This window comes from Leucoraja erinacea, chromosome 17, assembly GCF_028641065.1.
Source record: "Leucoraja erinacea ecotype New England chromosome 17, Leri_hhj_1, whole genome shotgun sequence".
In the NCBI taxonomy this organism is placed as follows: Eukaryota; Metazoa; Chordata; class Chondrichthyes; order Rajiformes; family Rajidae; genus Leucoraja; species Leucoraja erinaceus.
Window position 1 is genome coordinate 2,819,558 of NC_073393.1, and position 18,646 is coordinate 2,838,203.

Here is an 18,646-nt window from a genome sequence, read left to right on the forward strand (position 1 = left end):
TGTAGGCATAGTATTATCTGATGTGTTTGGATAGCATGCAAAACAAAGCTTTTCACAGTACCTCGCTTTACGTGACAATAATAAAAAAACTAAATATCATGCTCAAGGAAAATTAGGTAAGGGCTATAAGTGCTGTTATTTAGTGAGGTCACACAAATGAATAATGTACGCATTCTAACAAATTAATAGAATTGCACCAATTTGAAATCAACAATGCTGAATCAGATCTTTTCAATGTGCTGTTGACATCTATTGCAGACGTGAAGGAAATAATAAAAGTTCTTCTTGAACAGCAGTTCAAAATAATATATATAATATTCCCTTCAGGTCACATCAACAAGTCACAGAACTGCTACGGCCTGAAACTATCAATTAATTTCTTCTCTAATTTCTTTGCATTCTCTTTGACACATATGCAAAACATCTGTTCCTAATCCAAAATTACCCTTCACCCTGATTTTGGAGCTAATTCAAGTTTATGGACTCTCGTCTATAGAATATCATGGTTAATATAAATGCCTCAATTATTATATAGCTCACTCTTGGGAAACACAGGAATTTTCCAACGCGTTCACATCTGTTTACCTCTTATTTCTAATCAATCTATTGACTATATGATGTGATTATCGTGAATTTGCATAAATCTTCAAGAGCTTCAATATTTTGAGATCACAAACTATATTAAATTAAAAAAATAATCTAGTTAATTTCCCTACTGTTCTCAAAACTTTACTGACTTGTTTAGCAAACATATCTGAAAGCAAGCCTGTACCCAGTACAATCCAGGGAGCTAAACCACCCCCCTGACCCTTGGTGCTTTTCCCTGTGACCTTTCCTCTTTATACTGGCCATCTTTCCTCTCCACTCTCAAGTCTTGATGCATGGTTTTGACCTGAAACCTCGACAATTCCAACCCACCTCCCCACAGATACTGCCATCGAGTCCCTTCAGTAGATAGTTTGTGCTCTACATTCTAGCATCCGTAGTTTGTTCTGTCTGCATCGTTAGGATTGGGGAAAGGGAATGGTGGCCGTCAGTGCAAAATAGGCAAGGTTTTACAGGAGTGGACAACATACTTAAATTTGTATCCAGAATTTATCAATATCTTCATTTCCAGTTCAATTAAAATGATTTCTACTGTGGAGTAAGGGTTTAGAAATTAGAAAATGTTCCAAATTTGGAGCAAAGGATTGGTATTTTAATGTGGCCCGTGAGTGAGAAAAGAAAAATGACTATATTTCAACAGTGCAATAACTAATCTCTGTGAAAAGCAGCCATGGGAATTGAAAATTGTACCTTCATTATTCCAACAAAATCAATGCTATGCTCCCTGGTTTCATTCCATTGTAATGATGACTAATCAGCAATCTTAAAATGAAGTTTTAATTATCTATGAGCTGTTTTACTTTAATTTGATAACAATTAGCTTCAAAACAATGAGTTCAAAACTGCTGAATAAATATTCATAACCTGGATGTTGATAGTTCATACGTACCAATGACTTTAACAAAGTATGCATCAGCATCAAAGTTATTTCGCAAAGCATGGATGGTCAATTCGGAGTTTGCCTTATTTTCATTCAATACAAGCACGTCCAAGATGCCCTTCCATTAAAAGAATAAAAAAAATATTAGTGTTATACACTGTACCTTCTGACCATATTAATTATAGTGCCAACTACGGTGCATCATACAGCACAACAGCCTGTGGGTTCAAGACCTTAACACAAATTGGAGGACAAAAATTTCAGCTGCAAGTGCACCACAATTGGAAGAGATTCTCCGTTCCGTTCCTACCTTTCCAACCGATTCCACTTCATCTCTCTCCATATCCACACCTCTGCTACAGCCACTGTCACTCATGGCGATTTCCCCAAGGCTCTGTTCTCGGTCCCCTCCTCTTCATCATCTACATCCTCCCCCTTGGTCATATACTCCGTCACTTCAAACTGGACTTCCATTGCTATGCTGATGACACCCAGATCTATCTCAGCACCAAGTCCCCCCACCACCCCCCTCTCTCCCATATCAACTCCTGCCTGTCAGCCATCAAATCTTGGATGCAACTCAACTTCCTTAAATTAAACAGTAACAAAACAGAATTTCTCCTCATTGGCTCCAAATCAACACTTACCAAAATTAACAACCCCACTCTCACTATTGACGGCACCACTGTCTCCCCATCTCCTCAGGCCCGCAACCTTGGCGTGATCTTTGACTCAACCCTCTCCCTTGAGCCTCACATCCGCCATGTTGTCAAAACATCATTTTTTCACCTCCGCAACATTGCCAAAATCAGACCCTCTCTCACACCCCCCGCTGCAGAAAGACTCATCCATGCCTTCATCTCCTCCCGACTGGACTACTGTAACTCTCTTCTCTTTGGCATCAATTCCAGCAACATCAACCGACTCCAACTGGTCCAGAATGCAGCCGCCCGACTCATTACCCACACCAAATCCTGGCACCACATCACCCCAGTCCTCAAAGAACTTCACTGGCTTCCCATTTCCCACCGGATCATCTACAAAATCCTGGTCCTCACCTACAAAGCCCTCAACCACTTGCCCCCCCCTTATCTCACTGACCTCCTCTCCCCCTACCAACCCTCACGATCCCTCAGATCCATTTCAGCCGGTCTCCTCGCCATTCTGAAATCCAACCTCTGCACTTTTGGAGACAGAGCCTTCTCCAGGGCAGCTCCCAGGCTCTGGAACTCCCTCCCACAATTGATCCGAACTTCTGAGTCCCTCACCATCTTCCAGTCCCGCCTCAAGACCCATCTCTTCACCTCTGCCTACCCTTAGTCCCATGTCCCCCTCCCCTTTGCATCTCTGTCTTACTGCTCTATTTTGTTTTGTTCTTGACTCACCATGTAAAGCGACTTTGAGTCCTTGAAAAGCGCTATACAAATAAAATGTATCATTATTATTATTATTCTTTCAGATGAAGCATTAAACGGAGTTCTGAATGCCATTGCCAGTAGACACACAATATCCTGCAGCATTACTTCCAAGAACAATGGAGTTGGCAAAGATAGTTATAAACATTAAGAGGTACGCAAAAAAGCTGGAGAAACTCAGCGGGTGCAGCAGCATCTATGGAGCGAAGGAAAAAGGCAACGTTTCGGCCTTTTTCCTTCGCTCCATAGATGCTGCTGCACCCGCTGAGTTTCTCCAACTTTTTTATGTACCTTCGATTTTCCAACATCTGCAGTTCCTTCTTAAATACTAGTTATAAACATTAACCTTTTACACAGTATCCCGAACATTAGCTTTTTAATTGAGTTTGTATATATATATATATATATATATATATATATATATATATATATATATATATATATATATATGTGTGTATATATATATATGTATATATGTGTGTGTGTGTGTGTGTGTGTGTGGGTGTGTGTGTGTGTGTGTTGTGTGTGTATATATATATATAATATATATATATAGAGTCTAATTCCCCATAATTTATTTTGTTAACATTCCACGGATTTTGAAAATCTAACATTTTTAAATTTTATTTTTACCTTAGTTTCTCCCTTCACAAGAGTTTGATTCCTTCTTGTTTGCCATCAGACCTCAATCTAATGGACTGCTCAGTCTGCTAGCAGAAAATCTGACCACTGTAAAGAACTAATTAATCATATGGATAACATTTCATGCCCCATATTAAGAAATCATCAGTTGACACCAAAATAAATAGGACGTTATTTTATATGTAAGAAGGAACTGCAGATGCTGGTTTAAACCAAAGATAAACACAAAAAGCTGGAGTAACTCAGCGAGACAGGCAGCATCTCTGGAGAGAAGGAACGGGTGACGTTTCGGGTCGAGGCTGAAGAAGGGTCTCGACCCGAAACGTCACCCAATCCTTCTCTCCAGAGATGCTGCTTGTCCGGCTGATGCTATTTTATTGTTGTATAAGACCTTCAGGACTTATTTGGGGTATTGTGATCAGATTTTGTCACCCTGCTATAGGAAAGTGTCATTGAGCTGGAAAGAATACAGGGGCAATTTCCAAAGATGTTGCCTGGACAAGGGTCTGAGCCATCTGAAGTGGTCTGGCAATCTTTATTCCTTCGAGCGCAGGAGGCAGAGGGGTGATCTTATAGAGAGGTGATTTTATAGAGATGTATAAAATCGCGAGGGGAATAGATAGGGAGAGGATAATGGTATCAAGAAAGAGGCATAGGTTTAAGGTGAGAGGGACACATTTAATAGGTACCCGAGGGGCATTTTGGGTGGTGGGTATATGGAATGAACTGCCAGATGATCTAGTTGAGGCAGGGACAATAACAATATTTAAAATACATTTGGACAGGTACGTGGATAGGACAGATTTACAGAGATTATGGGCCTAATGCAGGCAAGTGGGACAAGCATAGATGGGGTTGCCTTGGTCAGCTAAGGGCGTGTTTGGGTGAAGAGATTGTTTCCATGTTGTACAACTCTGTGATAGTAAATATTCACATTTGCTCAATGAATCTCCTTCAAGTTCCACCGATATTGGATCTCACATTTTCTGTAAAATGTTCCTAGTACAGAACCTAGTTCAATGGAACTTACGTCTTCATAAATGTCAAAGAAGGTTGCCACCACAGCATTCTTGATGCGGTTTAAATCGGTCAAATCCCAGAGCACTCTGAACATTCGGCCCACCGACTGGCAGCTTGCATCGCTGCATGGAACATTCTCCAGGAGAAAAGCTTGTTTGTTGCTGTAAAAAGAGAAAAGAGTACGATCTTGAAAGAGTTTTATTTTAAACAAAGCACGTAGTTCATTAAATGTGGAATTTATAGGAGCAATGTAACATTTGAGTAAAGTGAATATTATTTGATTAGTTGTGTGTTAAAAATAAAACTCATCTGATTTTTCTTTCCATTGTAATCGACAGAGGAAAGTCAGCCCCTCAAATTGAACCTAAATTGTCCTGGTGCGCTCTATTAGTGACTGTGTTGATTAAACTATCTGATAACAGTATTAAGGCAGAGAGTCAGGAGTTAAATCCCTTTGCCTTGCTGGATCCGAGAAGAGAACCAGCTATTGAACAGCATGACATTTTTTTTTTATTCCCAAATCGGAACCCAGTGCTCTCTCAGTGACCTTGCTGGATTTGCTGAATTTTTGGTAGCTTTCTTTTGTAGACTCATGCCTACCAGGATTTAATTTTAGATTGCTCAAACTGTTTCATGCATAACCTACGGAACAACAAAATCACCGACTTTGTTAGTCTGGGTGTGAATGCAGAGATGAACTCTCACCTCACCCCCCCCCCCCCAAATCTGCATTGTTAATATGTGATATTTAATATTAGTCAAATATTAACATTTTAAAAATGCAACCTTATCACCATTTATCACAGCACAATGTGATTTGAGTTGTGTTAGTATCTCACCTTTGAGAACTGGCTGGAAGCTTGATCTAAACCAAACAATTTGTCTCGGATGGCATTATGAATACCATTCTGAAAACTGATGTGAAATGGCAAGTGATGAAAGCATCATACTTTTTGGAAAGTTTGGATGCAATTTCCTCAGCCTATTATGTTTTTAATGCCATCATTTTTTTCTTTTAAATTTACCCTCAAATCATCAGCATCTTCAGAAAAAATAAAGATTAACATTTGTGGAAAGTAGACCAAAAGCTGCAGTCCTTTTATGCAGGCAAGCTTGTTTACAACCTGCTACACTATTTCAAAGAGATAACAACCCATCTGTTCCTAATCACTGAAGCTTTCAAAATGCAAATGCATTCCCAATGAAGGATTACAGATTACTTATTACTTCCTTTCAGATAAACCATTGATCCAAACAGAACTCTTCCAAAGTGTGTAATTTCCTGAAAATCTAAATTGATATTACAGCCCTCCTGACCTTCCATAATTTCGTTTTGTCAGGAGTGATCAATTTGCTTCATGAAGAAGATGAGCTAAAATATCTCCTTGCAGATGAGCCGTCCACTAGGAGGGGTTCCTAACCTTTTAATTGCTTCTAAAACACATTTTGGAGGGACTAACTATAATCACACACCATCTGGCTTTTTCAATTCTGTCAGTGACAACTTCAAGGTACAGGATGATGTCACACAGTACGCTTAATAATTAAAGTGTTTGGGCTATAATTACGAACACTGCTATTAACCCTTCATAAGCACTTGATGCCCACAAACCAGTTTAGAACTTGTTAGAAATGCAACAATCTGATTTATGGAATGTCAATATCTCTTTTTTTTTTTAAGCAAAAATCGAAATAACACTCCAAAATTTAATTTACTTGAAATTAATAGACTTAACCTAGATTTTAGAAGCTAGTACATAGCATTTATCAGCAAGTATATTTTTTATCAAGCAAGAAACAACGTGCTAGAGGTGCGCTGTGGGCCAGACTTATGATGTTTGAGGTATTTCTTTAGGGAGGGTCCCGACCCAAAACCTGAAATGTTGTCTGTCCATTTCCCTCTACAGATGCTGCCTGATCTGCTGAGATGCTCCAGAACTTTGTTTTTTTTGCTCAAGATTGCATATTTTTTTTAAATCGACTTGCGCCTGCATATTTTTTTTAAATCGACTTGTTCGCATTCCAAATATTAGTAATTTGCCAAAATCTAAATAAGTTAGAATATGCTACAAGTAAACACTGGTAGCCTGGGGCCATTGCACTCCCTCGGCCAAGTGAAGTCACCAGGCATTAAATGGTGTTTTTCACAAAACAGCATGACTGTGACTGAGACTTTGACACTAAGTCAGAGCGGAGGAAGCAATTTTAACTATTTAAGGTGTTAAGAGATACATTCAACAGAAAAGTAAAATTCTAATCTAGTGTGAAAAGTTTGCCTGAACTGTGCCACAAGCTGAAGATGCTCAATATTCACAATATCGTTATGAAACGTACATGTAACAAGAACATTGTTAGGATTTACATTGTCATTTATTTTTAAATAAGTGTTTTCAAGTGTTAATACACATCTGTTCTAGTCTTAGATCCCAGTAGTCTTCATGAATAATACCCCCTTAAAAGAACTGTATTTGACTCTGATCTTGGTGCTAAAATGAACATGTGAAATGAAAGATAACAGAGTTGGAAGAACTGAGAGTTTTCAGATGGATGGAAATGGTTAGTGATTCTGTATAGGTAGTAATGATTAGGACCATTTTTGATAAACGTAGACGAATGATTTAGTCTTGAAAAATACTGCCAAAATGAAGCCTCTCCTTGTGTTTCTGCATTTCTTCAATATTACAAGATAACAATGAAACGAAACTTTCAGAGGTGTGGTAGAAAGGATTGGGATTGGAGGCAGAAGTGATTGGTTAACATTACTAGTCTGATTCTCCTCAATATAACAGATCGTCCTTAAACCAAAATTGATATTATGCATGTAAATACCATGATGATATAAGCCAATTATCCCAACCATTCCTGTTGATGTTTACCCTCCACCAGTGCTCCGTCCTATGTGCTTATATTCCATATCCATTTTATCTCCTTTCCACTATCTAACATTTTTATGTTTCTCTGTTTGTTGCCTTAAATCTCTTGGATTGTCCTTTTGTAAATAACACATCCCTTCCTCCAAGTTTCTTCTACTTCTGGAAACTGTGCATCACCCACCTTTATTCCAGTAGAATTACAACAAAAGCATATGCAACATGCCATTCCTGTAAACAAAGAATCCCATCTGCCACGTTTTGGGTCATTCCATCATATTAACCAAAATATTGCTTTGGTTCACAAAATAATTTATGATCTGTTTTATTTTTGTAGTATTCGGCAAATATTGACAGTATTCTTTCGAGGCCAAATTATTCAGGTACAGAGCACCAAGAATGGTCCCAAGCAAAACACTGTAGCGCATTACTGTCCATTTCTATCCATATGAAATACTCTTGGTCCCTCTGCTACAAGCAAGCATAAATACTTAATTAACCCATTCCTGTTGATATTACCCTCCACCATATAACCCATATAACACTATCTATTTTTACAGCACTGTTTGTTGCCTTAAATCTCTTGCCATTGTAAATAACGGCCCTACCTCCAAGTTTCTGTGCCGAACTGTGCATTTTTTTTCCCTTAGTCCCACCTGCAAAAGCATGCACTCATACCATAACCCTCCATCTCCCTTTTTGGGTCATCCATATGCCTATCCAAAATTTATTTTGGTTCAAATGATTTACGATCTGAACCTGCCTCCATTCCACTTCCACTTTCGAAGCTCATTCCACACCGCTACCACTCTCTGACAGAGCAAAGAAGTTCCCCAAGCATATTACCCCTAAACTTACTGTCCATTTCTATCCATATGAAATACTCATGGTCCCTCTGCTACAAGCAAGCTAACTTAATTACATGTCATAAACTTTTACGTTATCCCTTCAAAGGCTTTTTGAAAAATAAATAAATATGGTATTGAAATACATTTATAATTAAAAGAAACCACATTTGTCATTCAACAAAATATTTCAGAGATAAGCCCAAACCATCTTAATTCATAGATTTTGCAACTTTTTCCTCATTATTTCCAGAAGGGTCTCTTCCACTTGCCCTCCCATGTGCATTATAATTCCTTTTCAGTTCCAAGAGATTATTCTTCCAAACCCTTCAGCACCAACCTCCAATTCATGTCGACATTCCTTTATCCATTTCTCACTACTCGATTTAATTTGATAGTTTTCTCGCTTTCAACCGAATAGAAACCTTTTTTCCCCAAATTCTTTTCAATTATGGCCCACGCTATCACGCGCATCAACTCAATCTAACCGACAGCAGACAAATTGAAGCAGTTAAATAGCTGGAACTTGCAAACTGCAAGGTCGCAATGGCCAGACAATTTTAAAAAATGTATCGAAGTGCAATCTCCTTCATTTAATAATGGTGCGTGATGAGATCTTTAATGCCCAGCTGGGAGAACAGTGCCTGCGGATTATCATTTCATCTTAATGACTGCGCCTCTGACAAGCCATCACTTTCTCAAGATATCACTGTAGTGTCATTCCAGATCCGTGTTGGACTCGAACCCTCAATCTACTTTTGAATAAACAATCGATTCATTTTTCATGAAAGCGCAAACCAAGCACAATTATTTAAGAACTGAAATGCACAGTTGATCACTTAACCAAGGCAAGCTGTTGGGTGGTCAAGTTGGTAATTAGAAGACAGCTTTACTTATTGATAACTAAATCTTCAGGTGAGTAGTTTAGTTTAGTTTAGAGATACATCGTGGAAACTGGCCAATCGGCCCACAGAGTCTGTGCTGACCAGTGATCCCCATAGCCCTATCCAACATGCAGGGGACAAATACCAATTTTTTTAAAAAACCTGAAGCCAATTAACCTGCAAGCCTGGACGTCTTTGCAATGTGCGAGGAAACAGGAGCACCCAGGGAGAACGTACAAACTCTGTACAGACAACACTCGTAGTCAGGATTGAACCCATGTTTCTGGGGCTGAAAGGCAGCAGCTCTGCTGCTGCACCAACATGCTGCCCTCTTCTTTGTAATTGACTCTACATTCCTTATTGTCCTCTTACAAACTATGCTTAAAAAGAGTACCAGCAAAGCTGAAACCTTTCTGCTTTCAATTACAAACACCCATCAATTGTCTGCGATGCTTTATTTAACTAGTTTCCGTTTAATTATTTGTTTAGTATCAGAAAATCTATGAGTTAGTATCAGGAAATTTATGAGTTCGTATCAGAAAATATATGGTTTCTTTGGTGGATAGGACTGGAATAACTGGGTTACAGCACCATGAAAATGATTGGCAGTTTGTCAGCACTTCTGTGTTTTGGACAATTAGCATTTCATTGATTTATTGGTGTGACACAAGCTAAATGATTTTCAGTGTGTTGGTGGCTTTTAAAAAATTCTGATTTGCAATTGTGAAATCTACACAGAATGTCAGTTATCCATCAAGTGACCCAGGGCAGCATATAAATGAGAATTCAGAAGACCAAAGAGTAACATTGTGGTTGTATGTATAGAAGCTGTTTACGAGTCTTTCTGCAGCGAAAACAATGAATGTTAAGAATGGAGTAAGGTAAATGAGCTTTCACCCAGCTGAATACCTGTAGGTACTGTTGCAGGAAGATGATGTGATCATCCATAACATAGATAGCAGAAAGAGGAGAAGAAGATTATCTTTTTTTAATTACTTAGATGTTATCTATGGCTTTGATCAGAGCCATTTAGTTAGCTAGGAATGAAATCTTACACGAAAGAGCAAAAATAAAATAGGCGAGAATTTGGGAGGCCATAAATACGGAAGATTTTGGAGAGGAAAGGTACATTGACGATTATACAGAGGTTTTTCAGCACAAAGCTTTTCTTTTTCAGTCAAGGGATGATGATGATGGAAGATGTGAAGCAGATGTAGATGGTCCCATGGTTGGAGCAGAATGTTTTCACAAGCGGTGTGTCTCTGAGATCTGCACGAGTGTAAGGCTGTTTTAGGAGCCAGAAAAGTTCCAGGATCTAATAACTTCCATTTTACCAATGGGTTATTCAGATGTGCAATTCCTTTCGACATCTGAGAGCACCAAAAAACATTGCAAGGAAGCAATTGACCTTTAAGAGCTAACATATGTAAGAAATTTGATCGTCCCGTCAACGGAAGGCTTGAGGCCCCCGACCGTGGGAGAACATAGAAGGGAAGCGATTGAACTTTTTTTCTCTCCCTTCCGTCAAAGTGAGGAATGTGGAGGAGTCACCATGGTGGATCATGTTAAAATATATTTTGTGTGTTTTGTTACTTTTTATTTTGATGACTGATTTGGCAAATGAAATTCCTCGTATGTTGCAAAACATACTTGGTATAAAAAACATAAAGTATTATTGTATTGTATTATTGTTTGTATTGTATGTTCTTATTCAACAGCCTGACCTTTGCCTTGCTTGCAAATATTACGTATAGTCTGATACCAAAATGGCCTGGTCATCCAATTTAGATTGATCAATTTTACTGTATTGATATTGCTTGTGGCAAGAAGATTGAATGCCTTGCGTCAGGTAAAAGAAGCGTTGCAAAAAGAAAAAAAACAAAAAACAGCTAACCACTTCTCAGCTATGATCACATGACATGCCGTTACAATTCCTGGGGAGAAAGGTCTTTGCTGCAATCTGTTTCTTAGATATGCTTCCTATTCTGGCAAGGAAGCATCTGTGATTTGTTAAACAGGCAGCATTAATTGCAGCTCAGTGCTTTGGAAGATACCGTATCTGTGAATCCACCAAATACACTGAATCATATGTAATGTTTTTTAACTCAACAGCACACAGTAAAGCAGTAGGCAGAGCCAGTCGTATTTTTTTAGTAGAGATTTTCTATTAATTTAACTGTAATGTACTTAAATCTACTTGGCCAGCAGAAAACAGACCACTCAAATCTATTCATTGCTGCTGGAATTAAAACATTGGAAAATCAATGTTAATTAAAACAAAGCAATAATTTTATTATTATTTTGTTAATATTTATTTTGTGTGATGTTGGAAACTGCAGTATTCTCACATTTCTGGGCAGTTTTCAAAAATATGCCATGGTCAGTAAGTGACCTCGAATTATTTGGTCAACCTTGAATCTAGCATGGAAGTCAAATACCTGGCTAAAATGCAAGAACTCCTTCTTACAAATGGGTCAAAATAAAGGACAACAGTACTTGGGGAGGGGAGGGGGAAGTAAGATTGCAAGCAGGAAGACGTGCTTTATCATTCAATACGCCTTGCTCTGAATATAGCCACACATCTACCCATACAAAAGGTAGGACAGCTACCTAACAAATCTGAGCAGTAAAGGGCTACATCTTCTCTTGCATTCTTGTACTTTATGATTCATTTTGAATCATGTCATTTCAATGACAGAAAACACCCTGGAGACCAATAACAAAATGTGTGAGCTTGTGAATTTATACTAGGCTAGAAAAAAAGATGATTTCTATGCAAAATTAAATAATGCAAAGATTAGTCCCGTGATGCATCATTTAACATTCTTCTTTACCTAATCCTTTAACAAATTATTTTAAACATAAAAATACCAGATACACAGATTAAGTTAACCATGTTGTACACAAATCATGTTATCCATAAAATACAGCAAAATGGAAATCAGCTGCAGGTTTGCATTTGTTATTCTGACATTTTAGGTGTGTGGCATTTGTAAGACTACCTTGCTTGAGAATTTTCATTTTTGAGTTATAAATATTGGGGTTTTCAATTAGCATATTAAACGTGGTTAATTTGGAATGGAATTCTTAATAAAGTATTCCACAGTGAGATTCTATCCTTGCATACTCAATGTATACACATTTTACAAATGCAGACATTAACCAGGGTTGGCCATCTTTCAAGGGTCAAGTGAGCACTGAACCCAGTGCAGCAACTGGTGGAAATTATTCTGCAGCTCTACAACCACTGCAGACAAGAACACTAGCACAGACACAGGAACATTGATACAGGCTTCTCAAATGGTTCTTTATAGTCACGTATGCACTGCACGGTGAAATTCTTCTACATCCCAGAGGAGGAAGTGCATATCCACAAGGATGTCTTATATCCCTGGAAGCCACCCAGGTCCTGGTTGTGCAAAGGGTTTAACAAACTTACATATCTGGTCAACGTCAGTGGATACCGCAACAAGTTCCAATTAAATAAGAATGATCATGCTCATGCTTACTGCCCATCCAACACTCACACAATCATCTCACATAGTACATACAGAATTATTTAACCCCAGTTTGTCTTTCATGCATACACACTGAAACAAGCTCACCAATAATTGTATTACGAAAACATGACCAGAGGATCAATTAGTTGGCAGAGAGGGAATCAATGATGGGTTGAAGATCAATATATCTCAGATCCCACCTTGGCCTCCTAACAATTTTCTGCCTGATAAAGACCAGAACATTCAAAATGATCCTTCTTAACAATTTATCTCAACAACATGACATCACCCTTGTGCTTAATCCATCTCAGATGAATAGCAGGAATAACAGCATGTCAGACTATCCATCTGCTTACACAAGAGTTCCGTTCCCAAGATCTGTCCAGAACACAATGTTTCTATTAATTGGAAACGCGTTTTCTATAGCTACCCACATTGTATCACTCGACACACACTTGCCATTATTTTTTCATTTCATCGAATGACCACCCTCACATTACTCATAATAAAACTAATGGAATATATGCTGTGTCCAGTTATTAATTAATATCACGCAACATTAATACCGTACATTAATACCATGTAAAATTAATATGCTTGAAAAATCCAAGGGAGATTTTGTATAAAGTTGGATTTGCATGAATCAGGCAATTTGTAAGACAGGGGATTCCAATACTCAGTGAACATTAAAAGATAATTGGGAGCTCAGGCCTCCATTTCAAAGTCCCCTTACACTAATGGACTGCAGCCAGACCAGGTGTGCAGGATAGCTGGACACCAGGGTTGTACCATGGAACAGAGTAACTTTGGGCAGACTGCAGGCAAAATCTTTCAAGAATGCACCTGACTATGCTCAGCACAATGGCCATAGAGGAGTCCGTCTTCAACCTCACCATCCTTTCAAACACCTTTCCATGGTGCAAAGAATGATAGCCACAATCTCCACTGGTATTACAGCAGAGGATGGAAGCAATCAAAGCGTGAGTTCCATTTAGTACACTGTCAAACAGATTGGGATATGCATCATCACATGCTGGATGACATTTGGAGCAGGTGCTGGAGGCCAGACTGGATTATGCTCATTCCTTTGCTCGTTAGCCAGTTAGTCCATACTGTGCTGTCTGGAGGCTGGAACAAGAACACAGGAGAAGAGATGTAGACCACCTGGTCTCTCAGGTCTGTCCTGCTGTTCATTATGATGTTAGTTAATGTGCCCCAGCCCTCAACTCCTCCTTTGTGCCAGTTTTGCATCACCCTCAATTCTGCAGCCTTTCAAAAATATAACTATTAGCTGTTTAAATAGCTCACGTGTTCTACTCTCCTCAATTCCCCAAGTAGAGAGCAGCAGGAGTTCACTACCTTCTGCAAGTAGTTGCATATTTGCATGGTTGCCTGCTTATCTTGTAATGATATCCCTCGTTCAAGATTCTGTCACTAGATGAAACATCTCAAAATCTAACGTCATGTCACTTTTGGATGTTATATTTTTCAATAAGATCACCCTCATTCTCCTAAACTTCAATGAGTACAGATCTAACTATTTTGACCATTAGTGATAGGACCGTTCCCTCATGCCAGTAATTAGCCCAATGTATCTCTTCTGGACTGTTTTCAACGATAATATACTCTTTCTTGAATAAAATGCACTGTGCTGCGGGTGTTGCCTCATCAACTGTAACAATACAAACCATCTGTATTGTATTCACAGAAACACCAAGATACCCATGTACTCCAGTATCCATTCACAATGCTTCTCCATTCAGATAAGTCTGCTTTTTACTTCTCCTACCAAAGTACATGACCTCACATTTTCCTGGATTAAACGTCCAGTGACTTGACTGCCTTTTGTCCCATTAGTTTTTCCAGTACTTTCTTCTTCTCGATATAGACATATACATTCGATATATACATTCTTCTCTCCTGTTTCAAACTAGGCCATCGGTTACCCTTGGGATGCTTGAAGTGTGCTCCACCCTGAAGATTGATGCAAGATATTGCTTTCAATTATCTGCCATTTCCTTTTCCCATTATTAATTCCCCAGTCTCATTCTCCAGGGTCCCACCAAGCTACAGCTTCCTTTTTATATATCCAAAGAAACTCGTGCTATTTATTTACTTTCCAGTTTACTCTCATAACTAATTTTTCCCTCCTTTGTTTACATTTTCTTTTATTAGGTTTCAGTCCTCCAGTTTCTATTTCTGAAAAATTCCAAGTCCTCCAATCTACCACTAACGTTTGAACTTGGTTGTTCTAATTTCTGATTTGATATTTCCTTTAAGTTTGTCAGTCAAGTATGGCCTGCCTTTCTCCTTGGCACTCTCTCTGCGATTGTAATAAGTTGCTGCTGAATGCTAATTATGAAATGGCAACTCTACCGCTGCGCCACTGTGCTGCATCTGCAAGACGTTTACTTCTGAGGCAGAAAAAAAGTGCAGGTGAATGAAAAATTCTCAAATGATACACTGCAATGGCTATTAAAGTTGACGTACACAAGATTTTCATTTTACTCCTGAACAACCATCGAAAAATCCACTGTGGAATACGATCAAAATAAGAAACTCTTACAGCAGTACTTTGTTTAAACTAACACACAAATGACCTTGAGACACACGATTGCGTTAAATCTTCGGGATTTTATCATCTTATTAACTCATAGAAAGGAATTTCTAAGCACCAAGTATGCCAGCATCAGACCATATGAAGTGGGAGCATGCCCTGGAGCTCGCACTGGCATTCAATAAGATCTTGACCTCCATTTTCCCTCCCTGCATCAACTCATAATCTTTGACTCCCCGATAAACACAGCTTGTTGTGGCAGAGAATTCTAAAGATTCCCCACGCGCTGAGAGAATACATTTCTATTCATCACTGTCCTTAGTAACCTTTTATTTTGAAACTGTCTGCCTAGCTCGAGATTCCCTGCTGAAAGGAAACATTCTCGCAGCACCTACCCTGTCAACCCCCCTCGGTATCTCATGTTTCATTAATATCACCTATTCTTCATCTAAATTCCAAGGAATGTAGGGGCCAACCTGCTAAATTTTTCCCCACGAGGTTCCCCTTCATCCCAGGAACATTCACTGAACTACCTCCAACTATACATCCATCTATTCATCCAAGGTCATTGTCCACCAAGATATTGATCTCATCTTTATTAACAGAGCAACTCCCTTCATTTCCTTTCTGCCAATCTTTCTGAAATATTAAGTACTCCAGAATACGTACTTCTCGGTTTTGATTCCCTTGCCACTATAACTCTGCAAAAACTGTCAGCTTGTCACTTATTTCAGTGTATTTATCTTGTTTCAATGCTGCATGAATTCAAACAAGGCAGCTTTCATTTTAGTCCTTAACCATTTTGAACAACTCTCACAGTATTTCCAGATGTGGTGGGTGGCACAGTGGCACAAGAGATCTAGGTTCAATCCTGACCTCAAGTGCAGTCTGTGTGGAGTTTCCTCCATATCCCTGGGACTTTGTTCTTGGTTTCTTGGTCCTCCAAAATATTCCAAATGGAATTTAAACTGGAGGTGGTGGAGGGAGGACTTAAGCCAGAAAGGGTTATTGGGAAGAAAGAGCTACTTTAAATTTAGTTGCATCTGATTGGGTAACTATAGTTGGGTGGAGATTATTCCATGCTTTAATCGTGCGGGGGAAGAACGAATTGCTGTATACATCTGTCTTTGTAGCTGGGATCACAAATTGGATCGAATGCCCTCGTCTGCTCCTAATTGGTTTGGGTTTGGTGTAGGTCTTGTAATCTATGTCGAGCTGACCATTTAACATTTTGTAAAAACAGGTCAAACGGTGAGCTTCACGTCTGTCTGTCTTGGAGAGGGTTCCACCCCAGAGAATTCAGAAGTTTGGTGACACTCGCTTCTATCTCATAGGTGTTAGTTACAAATCGAGCTGCCTGTCTTTGGACACGTTCGATGGAATAATTTTTTTTATTTGTGTATGGGTCCCATGCTGCAACTGCGTAGTCCAAATGAGGTCTAATGAGGGTGAAGTATAGCTTCTCCTTGACAGAAGTTGAACAATGATGAAAGTTGCGCCTCAGAAAGTTTAGGACACCTGTTGCTTTCACCGTTGCATGATGAGTCTGACCATTCCAACGCAGATCATTCTGCAGTTTGATGCCAAGATACTTGGTTTGTTTGGATTCTTCAAGGGTGACTGCGAGTGTTTCCTCCGGTTTCCTCTGACGTCCCAAAAATATGCAGGTTTTTGGATTAATTGGCCTTTGTAAAATTGCCCCTTGTGTATATGGTGGGTGACCGGGTGATCAATGGTCAGCGTGGACTCGGTGGGATGAAGGGCTTGTTTCCATGTTGTATCTCTAAAGTAAGCTACAGTAAGTACTTTTACATGTGAACAAAGAATAAAGGGGAGGCCATTTAAAACTGAGATGAGAAAAAACGTTTTCACACCGAGAGTTGTAAATGTGTGGAATTCTCTGCCACGGGAGGCCAATTCACTGGATGAATTTAAAAGAGTTAGACAGAGTTCTTGGGGCTAGTGGAATCAAGGGGTATGGGGAGAAGGCAGGCACGGGTTACTGATTGTGGATGTTCAGCCATGATTACAATGGATGGCGGTGCTGGCTTGAAGGGCATCCTCCTGCACTTATTTTCTATCTTTCTAACTTGGAACACTTCTTGTACTTCCATGGACCTTCTCTAATTGTGTTTTGCACTGAGGTGTTCTTCCACTATTTTTTAAATTTTCACTGTCTTGCAGAATTGTGAGTAACTTATGTATAATTGATGTTGTGTGTGTTATCTGGGTCTATGTGTCTGTGATGCTGCTGTACTTCATTGTACTGGTATCTCATTGTACTTGTGCATATGATTGAAAACATGACTTGACATTAACTTTTTCCAGACTGCAAAGAGCATCTCCAATTAGATATTGCCGGAAGAATAAAATGGCGTCATCTGTCACCAGATACCTGGTTCAGATGATTATGTTTGTGCTCTTTCCAGAACTCCTTCATGTTGTTCTTTGTGAGAAGCATACTGCCATTTTTTAATCTACGTGGGGTGAATCCACAGGATCATGGTTGCGCTAAAGAAACTTCAACAAATTGCTGGATTTCTTTTGCCTTCTCCAAACATGATTTGATTTTGATTCCTGAAAGTTACCCTTGGGCTTCAACTTTAATCCTTTGATAGGTTACAGGGTTTTGGTTTGATGTAGGTTAACTCTGCCAGTCATAGAGGCTTTCTTCTTCCATTCCAGACGATATTTAATTCTGGCATCACTTACATCAAACTAATCCGAAAGCAAAAGAAGATAAGGCCTACTGTTTCCTTACATGTCTCATTGATGGACTTTAAGACATTGCAATTTGTTTCAACAGCTTTAGGTTCTGCAAGTTTCTCATTGAATTGTGTTTGGATCTTCTTCGGCCCCCTTTGGTCGTGGCTGACCATGGGTGTCTCCAGGGTTGGAGGACACATGTGCATGACTTTGTTTAACGTGGGGAGACTGGTGCAAAGACAGCCACCCCACAGTCCTTGACAGATCTGGGTCAGGATCCAGTAGCATGGAGTCCAAGACGACCGGAGACCCTTTTCTGCTGCAGCCTTCATCCGCCTTCCCAGCCGTTGTGACGCTCCACTAAGGTCAGCCATCATCCTCTGTCCGTTCCACCGTTGAGGTATTGTATTTGGATATCTGCATGATGAATAGGCATTTACTCTTGTACTGTTTTCAACACAAAGAATAGGATTGGGCCTATGTAGGAGGTAAACAGCACAGAGACGGTGCAACATTGGTGGGAGGAATTAATATTTTGGGTGATGGTTAGAGTGGCTGCTTTTAGTTGGTTGTGAGATAGAGAATGAGTACTTTCAATAGTGAATAGAAAGGTAGCCAGAGGCAGAGAGTTGTTGCCATTATTTTACATCGGTAAATTCACACGTTGCAGCGAGCATTTTGTACATTGTGCCTTTGATTGATAATGACCAGTTGTGTTGTG

The 18,646-nt window shown here is 39.3% G+C and overlaps 1 protein-coding gene across 1 annotated transcript in view; it reads right to left on the reverse strand.

Moving 5' to 3' along the window:
* The window catches only part of itfg1 (integrin alpha FG-GAP repeat containing 1), a 115,079-nt gene that overhangs the window by 51,250 nt on the left and 45,183 nt on the right, over positions 1-18,646 (reverse strand). The window contains exons 11-12 of the mRNA XM_055648384.1: positions 4,574-4,724; positions 1,496-1,604 (exon numbers count right to left, since the gene is read on the reverse strand). Coding sequence (XP_055504359.1) covers positions 1,496-1,604; positions 4,574-4,724 — 260 coding nt within the window. The remainder of the gene's footprint in view (positions 1-1,495; positions 1,605-4,573; positions 4,725-18,646) is intronic.